General features: G+C 41.5%; 1 protein-coding gene across 11 annotated transcripts in view; it reads right to left on the bottom strand.

The window, feature by feature from the left end:
* Positions 1–18,648, bottom strand: part of tmem94 (transmembrane protein 94) — a 216,987-nt gene that overhangs the window by 156,476 nt on the left and 41,863 nt on the right. For 10 of the 11 annotated variants that reach the window (XM_069929029.1, XM_069929023.1, XM_069929024.1 and 7 more), the window contains exons 3-7: positions 16,816–16,943; positions 13,049–13,185; positions 10,929–11,131; positions 8,279–8,430; positions 7,649–7,751 (exon numbers count right to left, since the gene is read on the bottom strand). In XM_069929029.1, the coding sequence (XP_069785130.1) occupies positions 7,649–7,751; positions 8,279–8,430; positions 10,929–11,131; positions 13,049–13,185; positions 16,816–16,943 (723 nt within the window). Of the gene's footprint in view, positions 1–3,070; positions 3,119–7,648; positions 7,752–8,278; positions 8,431–10,928; positions 11,132–13,048; positions 13,186–16,815; positions 16,944–18,648 lie in introns of those variants that run through there. The other variant, XM_069929032.1, reaches the window with a different exon arrangement.

Here is an 18,648-nt window from a genome sequence, read left to right as displayed (position 1 = left end):
TAACAGAGGAAACTGGAGCATCCCCCGACCCCATCACTGGTGCACTGCAATTTATTATCATCTGATTGCACAAGTACAACCTGATGAGGTAGTGTTCTCTGGTCCTCAGTGCAAAACATGCAGCTAACAGACATAACACACGTACAATACGTATGAAAGACCAGTATTCATATATACAAATAAATAAATAAATTATTTTGTGAATATGAGAGTCTCTGAGCAGTTCCTCAGGTCGTTCAGCATTCTCACTTCCATAGCAGTTAGTGCAATGACATAAGTGCTTTGAGAAAGACACAGGGACACCTACTTCAGACCAATATGGATTAATAAAAAAATAATTTCCATTTACATAGCACCTTTATTGTTTCTTTCAAAACAACCGAAAGCACAATACAGTTTACAGCGAATTTACTTTTGCATAAACTCCCTAAAAAGAAAATGATTAAGGCCAAATAAAGTGTTTATGGATTGTTGACCAAAAAATAAATATTGAGGAGGATGACACAGTTGGTGCAGCAGCTAGCACAATGATATTACAGAACCAGCAGTTGGGTTTGAATCCAGTGCCATCTCCAGGTGCTCTGGTTTCCACCTAGCCTCTGAATAAAATGTAAATGGTCTATAGGTTAAATGGTGTATTTGGACATCCAAATACGTGGACCGGAAGAGCCTTGTTACCGTGATGTATCTCTAATTAAATTTAAAATTAAATTTTGCATGCTCCCTTAGCAGATAACATTACAAGATCAAGAAATTGTCTCTTGTACGCATAAATTTTAACTTTAAATTTAGGCATAAGAGCACAGTAACGCGCCCATCCAACCCACGAGCCTGTGCCACACAAATACAGTCAATTAACCTACTAACCCCATACATCTTTAGAGCATGGGAGGTAACTGGAGCACCCGGGAAAAACCCATGGAAAGAACATGCAAACTCCTTACAGATGTTGCCAGATTCAAACTCTGGTCTCTGGTGCTATAACAGCATTGTGCTAACGGCTTCGCTAAACGTGCCGCCCCATGTGTTGTGTCCAAAAGGAGGCATGTCTGCAAATGCCGCATTTCCTCAAGTCTTCACTGGTGAGCTGACTTGTACTTTCTGATGTAAGTGCAGCTATTTCCTTGCTATTCACTTAGATAGTTGCTTGAAGGCCAAGTTAGGGGTCTGCAATACATTTTCAATAATTTCCAGTACAAGTTCAGTCATTTTTTTTTATTATTAACACACAAAATTTGTAACCTTCTTTCCTGATAATCTATATAGTAGATTCTTAACACCAAAATATTCATATAAAAGTTAATGAGGCATAAACAATGCTGAAATGATACTTAAATATGCTTAGACAGGCAACAGAAATTGTTCAAACAGAATTTGAAATTCCATACTGTAGACACGCCCTAGCGAACCATCTTTTCAGCATGCCCAAAACTGCCACGAATGCTCCTTTGAACGCCCTGGCTCCCGACTCCAACCACTCGCTGCAGGCACTGAGCCAACCACCACCATGCTCCTCTGGCACCGCCACGGTGCTGGCCATCACACAAACGCCTGCCGGAACCCGCACCCAGCAGTCAACATGGACGAGTGTGGCCTGCTAATCTTCGGGACGCCACCGACGCCCGCAGGGACCAACGGGTTGTGCCGAAACACATATTGGTTTTTACAGCAAGTACAGAATCCACAACATTCTGATCCGAAAACAATCCTGCTACTAAGTGAGACACAGCCAACACTGACATTTGACAGTTATTTAACAGTGTGAAAATTCACACCATCAAAACTGGTCTATGATGTTTTTCTGCCCTGTACAAACACTACATTTAACTTAATTTAAACATTATGCTCAATTCCCTCTCTCATTTTCTCAGCTTCTCCATCTGCAGATCTACACCAGATATCTTAATTACTCTGCATGACAGTGAGTTCGAAATTCTAAACTTTCTGTACACAAACTTCCCCTGAATTTCTCAGTATAATAGTCTCTAGTTTTGGAATTCATGTGCAAAGTTTCCAACTCAATTAATTTGATAGTTTGTCTGCCACATTATCCTAAAACATTAAAGGAATTTGTCATTAATAATCATTACAAATGAGAAACTCATTTTAAACATTTTCTACTCAAAGCAATTTAACGCATAAACTAAAATTCAAGCTTGCAATGAATTGCGAGAGTATCCAGAGGTGGTTTGGGAGGAATTGTTTTTAAAAATTTTTTTTATTTTTCACACTATAAACCACATTGATCAAGATACATACATTTTCTTTTTCAAATATATACAGTGTCGTTTTCTTCCCCCCCTCCCTCTTCCCATCCCACCCTCCCTACCTCCCCTCCCATTAATTTAAAGTTCAGAATCTAAGGTACATTAAACCCGTCAAACAATGTTGTCACTCAATAAAAATAAACAAGAAATTCCACTGAGTCAATTCTTTTCATTCTCTTCACCTTCTGTCATTTTAGGTGGTAGATGTCCCCGGTAGGTTTTCTCTATTGTGTTTCATGTATGGCTCCCATATTTGTTCAAATATTGTAATATTATTTCTTAAATTATATGTTATTTTTTCTAATGGAATACATTTATTCATTTCTATATACCATTGTTGTATTTTCAAATTATCTTCCAATTTCCAGGTTGACATAATACATTTTTTTGCTACGGCTAGAGCTATCTTAACAAATCTTTTTTGTGCACCATCCAAATCAAGTCCAAATTCTTTGTTTTTTATGTTACTTAGGAGAAAGATCTTTGGGTTTTTTGGGAGAAATTGTTGAAGCAGCTTCCACACACACATTTTAAAACACAGAATATTTGCAGGACTTTTGCAGAATGCTTTTTGCAGAAGGCAACAAAGTAGCAACATTCAGCAGCTGGCCTGGGAGAGCATGTGATCTTTGCAGGCAAGTCAGAATAGCTTTGCTCTCAGAAAGGGTGAGAGTGAGAGAGAAGGAGTCACAAGCCGCTTTCAGATGGCCACACTACCTGATTGTAAAGCCGCACATTATACTCCTGTGCAGCTATCGGATGGCCATTTGAAACCGGAAAAGTCAGCCAGGAGGTCTACTTACTTAACCCTCCTCTAGGAGGTATAATATCCTGCTTCGAGTCTCAGTCTGTGGCAGCTGAAAGGGGCCTGGGCTGCCAGGGGGCGGGCTGATAACGTCATGCTGATGTCATCAGTCATTGACTCCTGAGACCGGCAGCGATATGCCACGAACTGTCAAGAGTGCCTGAGGCAGCAACCGGCAGCAGATGAGGCGTCTGGGGTTGGAGAGGGAGGCGAATGGTGCAGGTGAAGTGCCGGGAGGTTGGGGAAGGAGGAGAGAGGATATGGTACAGGTGCCTGGAAGTCGGGACTGAAGGGGGCAGATAGTGCCCGAGGTGGGAGTGTGAACGTGACAGGGGCGATGCGTCGGCAGTCAATAGGCTTTACCTTGTGGCAGCTGATAGCTTTCCAATGTCTTTCTTTATTCTTTATTTCTTTATTCCCCGTGGGAATGTCTCGCTGTCTCTGACACGTTTCTTTCCCTTGCTGTCCCAGTCTTCCTTGATTCTTGTCCTTCCCTCTCTTCATCCCTTTTCTCCAGGGATGCATCAAGCGTCAACTTGGGTTGTGAAACTTTATTCTCCCCTCCCCTCCCTCCTTCCCCGGCTTCTCTCCTTTGCTCTTCTTCGCTCGCCTCTTTCTCTTGTTTCCACGCCATTCTGTCGAGTAATCTCAGAGCCAGTGTGCGTATTTGTCTTTCTATCTCTGTCCCTTCGCCCCCAGTCGTCCATTTTTCTCTGCCCCATTCTCCCTCTCTGCTCCCCTCCCCCCTTTTACTTTTCTGCCCCTGTCTGTGTCTGTCATGTAATTGTGCTTCAAGTCATGACGGTCTCCCTGTCCATCACTTGCTCCCTCCTTCTACATTCATGCCCTTCTGAGAGCTAGTTCACGTCCTTTTGAATTGCTCCTCTCCGGGTCTAACTCTACATCACAAACCTCTCCTTTCCATGTTTCCTTCTACTTTACTTTAGCTGATCTTTTAAATCACGCCCTATCTTTCTCTCTCACCCTCTGCCAGTTCTTTTACTTGTGTTTACTGAGACCGGCAGCTGGAGAAACACAGCAAAGCAAATGTTTTGGGGATACTTTTATGAAGGGCTCATATCTGAAAAGTTGGATATGTATCTTTATCTTGCTACATAACTGACCTGGGAGTTTCTCCAGCATTGTGCTTATACTTTAATACCGCAGATTTTAGGTGTAATGTCACAAAAACATTTATTCCAAAACCTACCGCCTTGAAACAAATATGACAACGAGCATTTTTACTCACCATTAATGATTAGTCAGACCATCTTTTATTCCTGCTTCAAGGTTCTCTCCTTCGTCCAGAGGGAGACCGGCAGCGGGAGTTGGGTGGTTGAGGGGGGACCGGCAGTGGGAGTCGGGCGGGTGGGGGAGACCGGCAGCGGGAGTCGGGTGGGTGGGGAGGGGGGAGACTAGCAGCGGGAGTCGGGGGGGGGGGATACCAGCAGCGGGAGTCAGGCAGGTGAGGGGGGGGAAAGAGAGACCGGCAGCGGGAGTTGGGCAGGTGGAGACTGGCAGTGGGAGTCAGGCAGGTGGGGGGGAGACCAGCAGTGAGAGTCGGGCGGGCGAAGGGGGAGAGACCAGCAGCGCGAGTCAAGTCATGCCTGAGTTGTTTGCTGCTATAACATGAAGTCAGCGTGGGCGGGACTAGACACCTGTCCAGAGTAGCCGGCTTTTGCTGCTAGGTGGCTAGCAGTCAGCTGGCATGTTTAGGTGCCAGAAAGCTGTCCATTTCGTGGCCACCTAAACATGCTAGCTGAACTCTGCTAGCCACACCTACAGGAGCCTAATCTTCTTCTGAACACCTAAAAGAGGCTACAGAAATCAGTTCAAGAAGGACAAGCTGGCAAAGAAGGCTGCCTGGTCAAAGGAGAAGACTGGCGGTGTGAAAGGTGACCTGAAAGAAAGAGGATCATCTGGAGAACCCTGAGGGAGCAAGTTTCGTCAGCAAGACTGATTGAGAAAGAATCAGTTGCGGATGTCCTGGAAAAGGAATCTCTCTCTGAAAACCAGCAAGAACCCTCCTGAGTGGTAACCATTTGCCTGTTAAACACCAAAGACTGGTGAACTTTGTTCATGCTAACTTCTGTGCATAGAACAAGAATTGCCTGCAACCAGTGAGATTGGACTGTGATCCAAAGGACTTTTCTAATCTTAAATATACATTACACACACACGCACTTAGTATTAGAGTAGTTAGGTAGGTTAAGTAATAAGTTAAAGTTTAATTCTGTTTTCTTGCTTAATTATTATTAAAAACTACTTTAGTTTAAGGAAAAGACAAAGGAGGAAAAACCCAACACCCAACCCCAACCAACCAATTTTCCCCTGCAACCGTGTCTGCCTGTCCCGCATCGGACTTGTCAGCCACAAACGAGCCTGCAGCTGTCGTGGACATTTACCTCTCCATAAATCTTTGTCTGCGAAGCCAAGCCAAAGAAAGAGTTTAAGTGACCCTGTGTTGTGGTGCATATCTAATGTTGCTGGTTTTTGGGGTCCTCTGGACTCCGTAAACGAATCTATTTAATTCCACCATTGACCCGTGATGCCTCCCTCAGCTTTCTGCAGTACTGAGTGCTTAAAGCGTCATTATCTTCTCACTTTATGCCTTATCCTTTCTTTTTCCTCAATTTGCATGGGAGTAGAGATTGAGTAGCCTTGCCTTGGTCCGACTTGGAACATTTTTGGACAGAAAGTGGTCTCCTCTTTAAATCCCTCCCATTGGCATACAGTACAAGATTTTGAGGGGCTTAGCCCAGCACCTTTTTGCAAGGGCAACAAAAGCAAATATCAGAAGATGCTGGTTTAAGGTGAGTGGAGAAAAGTTTATATCAGAGATACATTTTTCACACTGCAAGTAAAGGGTGCCTGGAATGCTTCTGAGTCATCCACAGTGGTGGAGCAGGTGTAATAGGGACATTCAAAAGACTCTCAGATAGGACATGGATGTAAGAAAAATAGCAGGTTATGGGTGTGAGGGAGGGAAAAATTAGATTTGTATGGAGTAGGTTTACATGTTGGCACAGTACTATGGGCCAAAGGGCCTGTACTGTGTTCCATTCTATGTTCTATACGCTTAACAATTTATTTTCAAACAGCTACTCCACTCCAAATTCCTCACTGTATCGCAGCCTATACCGACCGGCTGACCAATTTAAAAGGAATGCTGTTCATCATTACTGTAACAAAAATCAAACTGATTTCTTGTCTCTGCTTGCAAAGTATTCTCCCAGTGCCAATTTCATTTTATGCCCAGACTCCCAAATTTTGGTGGATAACGTATATTGCCAGAATCTGCCTCAGCTCTGATGCTGTGTGTCATTCCAGATGGTCAGATTCACATTAAAAATAGCAGAGTTGCTCAATTACAGAAGATACAACATCCAATTATCCCATCCAATCTAAGAACCCCCCCCCCCCCCACTTCTTCCCCATCCCCTTCCCCCAGTTTTATCTCTCCCTTCCCTGTCTCCCTTCACACACACATGATAAATTCTCACCTCTCCCCTTATTGTATCCAATTAACACCTTTTGTCAGACTGGATTCCTCCCTCACCCTAACCAGCATTGTCTGAATTCTGAGATTTCCTGCAGCTTATTCCTTGAGGGGCTCAGGCCTGAAATGTCTGCAATATATCTTCCCTTTTTATGAAGGCTAGAAGACACTCCATTGGTGTGTTTATACAAGGACTTGGAACAACCACCATCAAATCCATTCATGAATTTTTTTTTAAATTTGGACATATTGCATGATAACAGGCCCTTCTGTCCACAACCCCATGCCACCTAATTAACCAACAATCCCTGTACATTTTTGAAGGTTGGGAGGTAACTGAAGCACATGGAGGAAATCCATGCAGACACGGGGAGAGCATACAACCTCCTTACAGACTGCACTGGATTTGAACCCTAGTCACTGGCTATGCTAACCGTGCAGCCCCTACTTATTTTCCTGCAATCCACTTTCTATTCCCATTAAATCTCCTAAATCCCACCTACTTGGGGTAATTTAACCCCAATTAACCTACAGACCAGCAAATTGTTGAAACATTGTTGGACACCAGTAGAAAGCCATGCAGTTACAGGGAGAACATGCAAACTACACAGACTATACTAGAGGTCAGAAGGGAAGGGAACCCAAGTGTTGGAGCTACGAGGCAGCAGCTTCACTCATTGCACCATTGTGCCATCCCTTAGCAAGATTTGATGAAATAAAGAACAAATATTTGGAGGGATTCAATATACATTTGAAACAGAGTTTTCTATGAAATAAGCAAACATGTCTTCTAGGATTCAAATTATCCATTTGGAGTTATACACCAAACCATGTGCAATAAAAAAAACATGGAATTTAGGTGTGGGAACATGGAATTTTAAATTTTCCTCGCCTTAGGGATGCAAAGGAATATCTTGGTGACAAACAGGTAGCAAATGAGAGCAACATGACGAAAAACACTGCTTCTCACAGCGCTTCGCTACTACCAGTTGATGAATGAGTTCTCCACTGTTTAAGCCATTTTTGTATAACACAAAAAGCAGCTCAGTATTGAAAACTGACATGAAAGCAACTTACCAGAAGGCAAGGAACAGTGTATTTCTCCATCGCTAATTGCACAGTATAGCGCTCATTATCAAGTGCGGTGACAGGACGAGATAGTGCCAGGTCTAAACTCTGCCTGAGAAACAAAACACAACAGCTGTGATGCCTGAACAATGAAAATGACACACAGGTCGATACATCGGGGCTGTATCAGCTTCCAGTACGGTAAACTCATCAGTCCCATTCTCTTCCTTTCCTTACATCCCTTCAACTTATTCTCTCACACGCCTATCAATTTCCCCTTTAGATCTAGTTGCTTACCTATACAAGAGATCACACATCGATAGCGACAACAAAGATCGTCTAAAATGATTCAAATCAAACAAAGGCCAGAATAACTATATATAACCACTTACAGCACAGAACAGGCCAGTTCAGCACAATCGGCTCAAAGCAACTTCAGTCCCATGCACTATTAACTAAACAATCCATTGCTCGGTTCACATTATTCATTATCCAGTTATCCTGGTATGGGGAGTGGTAGATGCCGGCCAAGTGTATTTTCTGGTTGCTTGAGACTTACTTTTATCATGCCTCACTAATACTCCTGCATTAAGAATCAACAGTTTAAAAGACACACAAGAAACAATTGGCTTTGCATACCTAACATTTTCAAGAACTGGAGTCCTCACAACTCTGAAGAGCCTGTGCTGTTGAGGAGCTTCAGGCCCCTTCTTTCCTTTTCCTCTAGGTGTCGGTGGGGGAGAAAAAGGTGGAAACAAATCACCAGGCTCCAATACTATGTGCTCATCATCCTGTTTCAAGCAAAGAAGGATGCAGCAAAAGTGACAGATGGTCATTAGGATAAGTTCATCCAACCCACATCCAGTACAATAGAAAGTTATCGATATTGCCAACAGCTGTTATATTAGCCAACCTATTTCTTTGCCTTCAGGGAGCAATATTCACTTCTGTTTGACATTTTTCTCTGTATTTTATTCACTTTAATCTGGAATAGGGTGATCTCTAGAGATTCTAATGACAATGTTTAAGTAATGACTCAATTTACATTATTTTAAAATCGGTCAAACTTGTAGCGGGCCGCCGAACACGCCACGCCCAAAGCAGGGATCCGACATCGGGAGCCTGCGGCCTGCACAGCCAGCCGAGACGGGCTACGCACTTTGAGGTCGGCGTTCAACTCTGCAGCACCCCACTCCGATGGGTTGGCCAGCAGCAGCCAATTGGGTGGAGCTAGGGAAACAACTACACCCGGGGATGAGAGGGGCTCGTTGGCCGCTCCTCAGGTAGTACTAAATGACCAATCACAGGAAGCGAATTGTAATGCCACCAGTCGGGTGGCATTACGACGTCAGAGATGGGCTTCTGAGCCCTTTAGAAGCAGAGCTGCGAGCATAATAAACCAGTGTTGAATTCACTCCCGTAGTGTATGCCTCTTCTTTGAGCGTAACGTTGAAAAGACCTTATCTTGTTGTTTGTCGTTGTTTAAACATGGTTTCAAATGATTTGCAGTTGCTACTGGGCTGTTTTTAAACAAATGACTGGTTCTCCGAAAAAAATATTTATCCAAAATGGGCCCGGTCTCGACCCTTTCAGAAAATCGGAGTTGTACTGTATATCAACTGTTTCCTATTACCTCCCAATTGCCTACATCACACGCTTATATTTCACTCAGCAACAGAAATATCGATAGAAGTCTAACTAAACGATGCCCAGAAGGTCTACATTGCCCCAAATCCAGATTATTCACACATATTAAAAATGGTTCTAACATAGGTCCATGAAACCCTAAATCTGCTTCAACTCTCCCTCTTCCTGAAACAGACAATTTCATTTTTTTCCTCATTATATTCGATTTGTCAAATCTTACCCATTTGTAGCCTCGTGTCTTTTCTCCGTTTTTCCTCATTCTCTGATTTGCCTTTTATCTCTCATGTTACAATTCACATTCTCTTCAATGATTCCGCTCCGTAAATAGTTATATGGTTATATGCCACAAATATCCTGCATGGTACCTTTTGTCCTCTAATCCCTCCCCGCCAATCACCCCTTGGGACCTATCTTGTGACTACAGATGCTCCACTTGCGCCCACCCCTCCTCCCTCACCACCATTCAGGGCTCCAAACAGTCCTTCCAAATGAAGCAACATTTCACTTGTGAATCTGCAGGGGTCGTCTACTGCATCTAGTGCTCCTCTACATTGGAGAGACTGGATGCAGACTGGGAGATTGCTTTGTTGAGTACCTTGGCTCTCTGCGCTGCCCAGTGGTCACCCATTTATTTCTTTTTTAAATATTTTTATTGAGTTTAAACATGACAATCCATATGTAAGATATTAATAAAACAAGACAAAAATAACATATACATAACAAAATTTTAAAAAACAAATGTTCATTCCATCCCTTATTATTAAATATAACTGTCTATTAAAATAATTATACATATAAATCAGTTAAATACTATTATAACATATTGCATTATCCGTTAAAATCTAAAAAAGGAGTTTATCCAGGATAATCATTAAACCCCATAATTCCACTTATCTAAAAGAAAGAAAAAAATCCCCTAAAACTAATCTAACCCATTTCAATTCCTCATTCCATTCCCCTGCAGACATGCCTGCCCATGGTCTCAAGCACTGCCAGATTGAACCCACCCGTAAATTGGAGGAACAATACCTCATCTTCTGACTGGGCACCCTCCAACTGGATGGTATTAATATCGACTTCTCTGACTTTCATTAAACTCCACCCCGCCCCCCCACCACCTTCCCCCAGCTGTGTATCCCCATTCTGTCACCTTTGGCATAAACATGATAAATTCTTACCTCATCCCTGATCGTATCCAACTAATACCTTTTGTTGGCCTGGATTCCTCCCCCAGCCAGCATCGTCTGAAATCTGAGACTTTCTGAGATTTCCTGCTTCAGGCTTATTCCTTGAAAAAGTGCTCAAGACCAAAACATCGGCAATATATCTCTCTCTTACGGATGCTGAAAAGACCAGCTGAGTTCCTCCAGCATTCTGGTGTGTTTTTAGTTCTTTTTAAAACCCATGTGAAGTATGCCTTTATAGACACTGACCCTCTATGTGAAATATGATCATCCTTTTCTTACTTGCCAGATTAGCAGAATCCTCGTTGCTAATGTCAATCCATTTTATAGCAATTTTCCCTGACATCATCTCTTTGAGGGGAAACAGAATTATCATTATCCGTAACTTTGTACAACTTTTCTTTTCAATTGCGGCTGCTGGCCAGATTTAATTAAAAAGAATTAGAAGCTAAATTTACCTTAATGCCTCTCAAAGAGGCAAAGGATTCTTGGCCTGGTCTAAGTGCTATGATATCACCTTCCACTAATAAAGAGACAGGAAGATTGACCAGACGCCCATCTCTATAGGCCCAGTGGAGTGACCAGGATGGAGCAGATGGCATAAAGAGGTCTGGGTATGATGCATTCTCCCATTTCAAATCCCCATTACCCACAAGGGTTTCTGCAAACATTGAACAAAACATAAATTAGCAATTAAAGTAAATCATGCAATTAAAAACGGAAATTTTATACTTCATTATGTTATGACGGATGACGGGGGTGGGGGGGGGCGGCACGATTAGCGTAGCCATTAGCACAACACTGTTACAGAGCCAGCAACTGGGGTTTGTCTGGTGGGTTTCCCTGTGATTTTCCTCTGGGTGGTATAGTTTCCTCCCACCTTTCAAAACATACCAGGGTTGAAGTTTAATTAAAATTAAAAAATCACATTAAATTGATCATTCATAAAAGTTGCTTGTATTGAACAATATGTATTATAATGTTCAATTGGTTCTAGTTTAAACTTTGCTTTTGGCATCACAGTACATCCAGGAGGCTATGGATTAAATTGATAGCATGTTCTTAACCTGGATAGCTGGGGGTCATCAAGAAAGTGGACCACCACAAGGTAAGGAGGTGATTGGAGAAAATCTTTCTCAGGTGTTGGAAAATGGGTGTGTTGAATGCACCTTTGGGGAATCCCGCCAGAAGCAAGACCACAGCACCATGTCTGGCTTAGGATATTCGTCAAGAAGACTTGAATGTAATGGGACTGGACAGTTATTTCTGCAGTTGCATACACACATCCAGGAGCATGTGCCTCTTGGTGTGAGAGTCAAGGATATCACAAGTACATTCAAAGGGGGGATCTAAAATAGATTAAAAAGTAGGCCCTCTAAGGGTGTAATCTGTGATTACTTCCAAAGATTGACAAAAGAGGGATGCAAAAGAGTTTCAATAGAAAGTCAGTTTCTAGGAAAGAGTTAATAAAATGGGTAGAACAATGTCATTGCAATGGCAGATGAAATTTAATCCTGACAAGTATTTGGTGATACATTTTGAAGGGCAGAAAATGAAGGGAGATCTGATGAAGTACACAAAATTACAAGCGGCAAGAATAACAAGAAACTTTCTACCAACACAGAGGCACGTGACCATTGATTTTATATGTTTACTATCAGTTTCCAATCCATCATGACCTCCATATTGCTTATCAATATATTGAAATCTGTCTTCTTGGCCAGTGAAGCAATGTCCAAATGAATGATAGACAAATTAGTGATGGGTTGGGGGTGGGATGACATAAAGATGGAATGTATGAATCACAGATTGTCCGAAATCAGCACGTATCCCATTCTTAACTTGGGCATGAAGAGAAAAGTTTTCAACTCCAAACAAAATAAAATAACATTTTATTTTTGAAACAGAAATTTGAAGTTCAAGCACTCCCATGTCATGTTCAAAGTTAAACACAGTAGGATTTTACTCCTCAGGGCAGTCTTACCCACCAGGGCCTTTTCTCCCTGCCACTGCAGAACCAGTAAAAATTTGGGTGGCAGAAAGGGAAAGATAAGCTCGGGAATTCAAAAGACTTTTTTGTTCTTTTCCTGCCTCATACGGCCATTCCAATTCTTCACTTGCTTAAATTGCTTAATTTATTTCTTTATATTTTCCATTTCTGATGGAAGTTCAACTACCAGAGATCAGAACTTTCTCTCACCACAAATACTGCCTTTATGATTTAATGTATTACTTTAAGTTCATGATTTAGCATGAATATTCACTCAAAGTGAACTACAGAATTCAAGACACAGTTTCAAGACAAGCACTGGCCATTTAAAACCATGTAGAAATTTCCTCTTGCAGAGAATGCTGAATCTCTGGGAAGATATGCCCGAGCTGTGGAAGCTAGCATGTTAGAAGTAATTAGAGTAACATTTGAAAGATTAGGGCCTTGACAGTTAGATGATCAGACACAGAAGTGGTGGAAAGACCTGGGGATAGCAGGTTTAGGGCAGAGTTCTTTCTACTCTGATTTGTTCTCCAGCCTCAACCTGTCAGAAAGATGGTCCAGATCAATAAACATTTGTTTATTCACCATTCAGTTTCTTGATGATTTCTTGTAGTCTGGCCACGACCTCTCCCTTTTTCAGTCGTCCCTGTCTCCCAATCACATACAGGTTGAGAAATATCAGAAGGAACAGTATCCCTGCATTCAGTACTGCTGTGCCCTGGCTATCAGAGAGTACAAGAATTAGCTGACTTTAGTCAATAAACAAAGTTAGACAATGACAAGAGCATTCAGTAACCTAAGAAAACCCTGTGATCTTAATTAGTAGCCTCTATTGGTATTGTTTAGTTTTCAATTTGCCTTTTGCAATACTGGAGGCTCTGAATCATAATCCATGGACAATTAAAGAAATAGAAGTCAGCAAGATCATATGTTAGTCGGTCTGTAACTGTGATAGGAACCAGCACACAGATATGTTTAAAGCCCCTGACACAATTCATTTAAATATAACTTTAATGTAAACTTTAAAATCAAAGTAGCGTTTAAAAAATTAATGCAGGGTGGTTGCGTTAAAGGGCAGCCAGGAAGATCTTTGTACATGCATTATATTGCTGAGCAACACTTCAATGTATTACTGTACAGGTACTCCCTGACTGATGACCATAATTCAGACTGAGGGATCGGTCGTATCTTGCAATGGACATATGTCAGAATTGTGTACATTTATTAAAAAATATAAAACTTACACTGTTTATGTTGTATTTGGCAAACTATTTCAGGGATACAGGGCATACATATAGTATGTTGGTCGATGTCCCGAGGTCCTTAGGCTGAGCGCAGCCATCTTAATTCCTGTGCGCATGCACAGTATATATATTGGGAGTTCGGTTGGTGCATGCGCGAGAGTCAGGGTATGAATTAAATATCGTTAGAGCACATACCTGTCACTCATGCGACAACCGAACCCCAATACACATACCGTGCATGCACACAGGAATTAAGATGATCATGCCCAGCCTATGGACCCCGGGACATCAACCGACAAGAACGTACATTTTGGCTCTTGTATGCCCTCTATCCCTGTTATAGTTTACCAAATACAACATAAATCATGTAAATTTGGCATTTTTTCTTTATATTTATTAAACAGATTTTCGGGTGGATGTGCGGATGGACGCAAGTCGCATAGGTCACAAGTCAGGGAGTACCTGTACTGTCAAATCTCAAAGAAGCAAAATGCAGATAACAGAGAGAGAGGATGACACAAAACTTGCTCTTTTGTTGTATATTCTCTATGATTCTGGAATACATATTAGCAGCCAAATTGTATGTAAATGGAATATTATTTAGAAATAAAGATACCTGTTAAAAGGAGGGGCAAAAGGTTTGAGAGAGACGTGGTTTTCAAAGAATATTGGAAACTTGGTTCGAAGAAAAAGGGAGGGGTACATTAGATATAAGAAGCATGGAGTTAAGGAGATGTTTGAAAGATACACTGAATGTAAGAGGAATCTTAAGAGAGGAATTAGGAAAGCTAAAAGAAGGTACGAGGAAACTATGGCAAGCAGGGTGAAAACTAATCCAAAAGAGTTCTACAAATATGTTAATGGTAAGAGGAAAGCTAGAGACAAAATTGGTCCCTTAGAAAATCAGAGCGGAAAACTGTGTGTGGAGCCTAGAGAAATGGGGGAGATATTGAACAGTTTCTTTTCTTCGGTATTCACTAAGGAGAAGGATATTGGGAGATGTGAGATAAAAAAAAGCAAATTGGGTAAATATGGGGAATATAGAGATTACAAAAGGTGTAGTTTTAAGACTTTTGAAGAATATAAAGGTGGATAAGTCTCCGGGACCAGACGGGATCTTCCCCAGGACATTGAGAGAAGTGAAGGAGGAAATAGCAGAGGCTCTGGCGGTAATTTTCCAAATGTCATTAGATATGGGGATAGTGCCGGAGGATTGGCGCATTGCGCATGTGGTTCCGTTATTTAAAAAGGGTTCAAGGAGGAAGCCTGGCAACTATCGGCCTGTAAGTTTGACGTCTGTGGTAGGTAAATTAATGGAGAAAATTCTTAGAGATAGTACTTATCAACATCTGGATAGACAGGGTCTGATCAGGAGCACTCAACATGGATTTGTGGGAGGAAGGTCATGTTTGACCAACCTGATTGAATTTTTTGAAGAGGTGACTAGGAATGTGGATGAGGGTAGCGCAGTGGATGTTGTCTATATGGACTTCAGTAAGGCCTTCGATAAGGTACCACATGGAAGGTTAGTTAAGAAGGTGCAGTCTTTAGGTATAAATTTTAAGATAGTCAAATGGATTGAACATTGGCTGAAAGGGAGAGGCCAGAGAGTGGTAGTGGATAATTGTCTGTCAGGTTGGAGGCCGGTGACCAGTGGTGTGCCTCAAGGATCTGTATTGGGCCCATTGTTGTTCGTTATATACATTAATGATCTAGATGATGGGGTGGTGAATTGGATTAGTAAATATGCAGACGATACTAAGATAGGTGGAATAGTGGATAATGAAAAAGGTTTTCAAGGATTGCAGAGGGATTTGGGCTGCTTAGAAAAGTGGGCTGAAAAATGGCAGATGGAATTTAATGCTGATAAGTGTGAGGTGCTTCATTTTGGTAAGAAGAATCAGAATAGGACATACGTGGTAAATGGGAGAGCATTGAGGAATACAGAAGAGCAGAAAGATTTAGGAGTGACGGTACATTGTTCCCTGAAGGTAGAAACTCACGTGAATAGGGTGGTGAAGAAGGCTTTTAGTATGCTGGCCTTTATCAATCATTGCATGGAATATAGGAGTTGGGAGGTGATGTTGAGATTGTATAAGACGTTGGTGCGGCCTAATTTGGAGTTCTGTGTGCAGTTCTGGTCGCCTAATTATAGGAAGGATATAGACAGAGTGGAGAGAGTGCAGAGAAGGTTTACCAGAATGTTACCTGGGTTTAAGCATCTAGAGTATAGGGAGAGATTGGACAAATTAGGTCTTTATTCTTTGGAGCGTAGAAGGTTGAGAGGGGATTTGATAGAAGTATTTAAGATTATGAAAGGGATAGACAGAGTGGATGTGGATAGACTATTTCCGTTAAGAGGAGGAAAGATTAAAACAAGAGGACATGAGTTAAGAATTAAGGGGCAGAGGTTTAGAGGTAACATGAGGGGGAACTTCTTTACTCAGAGAGTGGTAGCCGTGTGGAATGATCTTCCGGGAGAAATAGTGGCGGCGGAGTCAATTGTATTATTTAAGAAAAGGTTGGACAGGTATATGGATGAGAAGAAGGTGGAGGGTTATGGGCATTGTGCAGGGAGGTGGGACTAGAAAGGGGTGTTTGGTTCGGTGCGGACTAGAAGGGCCTAATGGCCTGTTTCCGTGCTGTAATTGTTATGTTATGTTATGTTATGTAACGAAAGGAAATAACAAGCATCTTTTCTAACGTCATATAGAGTCAAAGTTAGTATCTTCTGGCTGTTATAAACAACAGGTCACTCACTTTTTAATCTGTAAATCTACCAAACTGCTAAATCAAATAACTGTGTCTTAAAATAAACATTTTTCTACAAGTGACAAGATTCATACTTCCAGGATTTTTCTCAGCTTTAATGTTCAGGTGCATCATTTTTAAGAGTTTATGATATTAGCTGATAGTGTTTTGCAGTTTACTTTTGGCTATTCATCAACCTACAGATAACTAGTCACCACTGAGACCAATAGAATAGAGATGATGCTCTACATTCTACAGTAGTTTAAGAAACATTTGTTGGTCTGCATCTTGTTCCTACATTTAAACTGGTCACAAGTCCTTATGATTAAACAATATAATCAATGAGATAACACTTACCTGCCATTTGGCTGACTATCATAACAACACAATAGTAAAATCGCAGCCAGCAGCATGAGAGCTGCCCCAGGCCAGTGGAAGCTGGAGAGTCGGTTGTTTGGATTGAGGGAGCCCTTAAACCATACTTCCTGCAATAAGACAGTCATATGGCCATGGAAATTACATATCACAATATAAGCAAATTTACCTGAACTATCCACACTAATAACGAAATTGGCCTATAAGAGCCTCGATTTAAAGGGTCTTTATCTTTTTTAAGGATCACTTTAATAATTGCTTGTGAAAACAATTCTGGAACAGATTTTGCATCCGAAACTTGTTGGAAATCTTCCTCAAATATTGGAAGTACTAAATGTTGAAACTTCTTATAAAATTCCACAGTAACCTCATCTTCTCCCGGAGATTTATCAATCGGCATTGAATTCAAAACCGACTTATTTTCTCTCAAAATTATTGGTTTCTTCAATTGATCCCTAGTCCAATCATATAACATTGGTAACTAATCTACTTAAAAACTCCTATTTATTCTCTTCTTGTCTTACTTCGGAAGTGTATATTTTTTTTTAATAAAACTCCTTGAATTGTTTATTAATATCTTGTAGCCGATAAGACACCTCTGAATTTTACTTAACTGCTTTTATCATTCTAGACATTTGTTCAGATTTCACTTGTCCTTCGAATACTTTGTGTTTATCCCCCCTAACTCATAATATTTCTGATTAGATCTTTGTAACAACCGTTCAACCCTAAGTTTGTAACGTATTATATTTCAATTTCATAGAATCCAATTTAATTTTCTTCTCTTTATTCACTTTCTCCTGTAGCTCTTTTGAATTGAGCCATTTTTTTAACATTTGAAAGGTTGAAGGAAAAATGTCAAATCCCTAATCACACACTTTTTTGTTATTATCAACTTAAATCAATGTTGTCTGATTATTTTGGGAGACAATTGCATTTACCTAAAAAAAATGAAATTTGAAATGTTGCACCGGGATGGAAGAAGGGTTTTATTTCAGAAATGTATAAATTACTGCAGCAGAAAATGCCTAAGATTGAGCTGCATAAATTGCGACTTAAATGGGAGAAGGATTTGGGAGTTCAAAATAAAAATGATTGCTGGAGGAATATTTGTAGAGATACTATGACAAAGTTAGTGGTTCCTCTGTTTGCGCGAAAGCCGCACTGTGATTCTGGGAGAATATTCTCGGCGACACTAGGTATTATTCTATTTAGTAGAATCCTAGCGAAGATTTTGCCTGCAATGGAGAGCAACGTGATTCCCCTGTAGTTTGAGCAGTCTGATTTCTCGCCTTTGTTTTTGTACAGGGTGATGATGGTGGCATCACGAAGATCCTGAGGCAGTTTACCTTGGTCCCAACAAAGCTTGAAAAACTCATGCAGTTTGGCATGCAGAGTTTTGCCGCCAGCCTTCCAAGATCGTGTTATATGGCGAGCTCTCCACTGGCCACCGTGACAGAGGTGCACCAAAGAAAAGGTACAAGGACTGCCTAAAGAAATCTCTTGGTGCCTGCCACATTGACCACCGCCAGTGGGCTGATAACGCCTCAAACCGTGCATCTTGGCGCCTCACAGTTTGGCGGGCAGCAACCTCCTTTGAAGAAGACCGCAGAGCCCACCTCACTGACAAAAGGCAAAGGAGGAAAAACCCAACACCCAACCCCAACCAACCAATTTTCCCTTGCAACCGCTGCAATCGTGTCTGCCTGTCCCGCATCGGACTTGTCAGCCACAAACGAGCCTGCAGCTGACGTGGACTTTTTACCCCCTCCATAAATCTTCGTCCGCGAAGCCAAGCCAAAGAAAGAAGATGAC

Source organism: Narcine bancroftii, chromosome 3, assembly GCF_036971445.1.
Source record: "Narcine bancroftii isolate sNarBan1 chromosome 3, sNarBan1.hap1, whole genome shotgun sequence".
Taxonomy (NCBI): domain Eukaryota; kingdom Metazoa; phylum Chordata; class Chondrichthyes; order Torpediniformes; family Narcinidae; genus Narcine; species Narcine bancroftii.
Note: the sequence above shows the minus strand (reverse complement) of the source record. Positions and strands in the feature narration are given on the sequence as shown.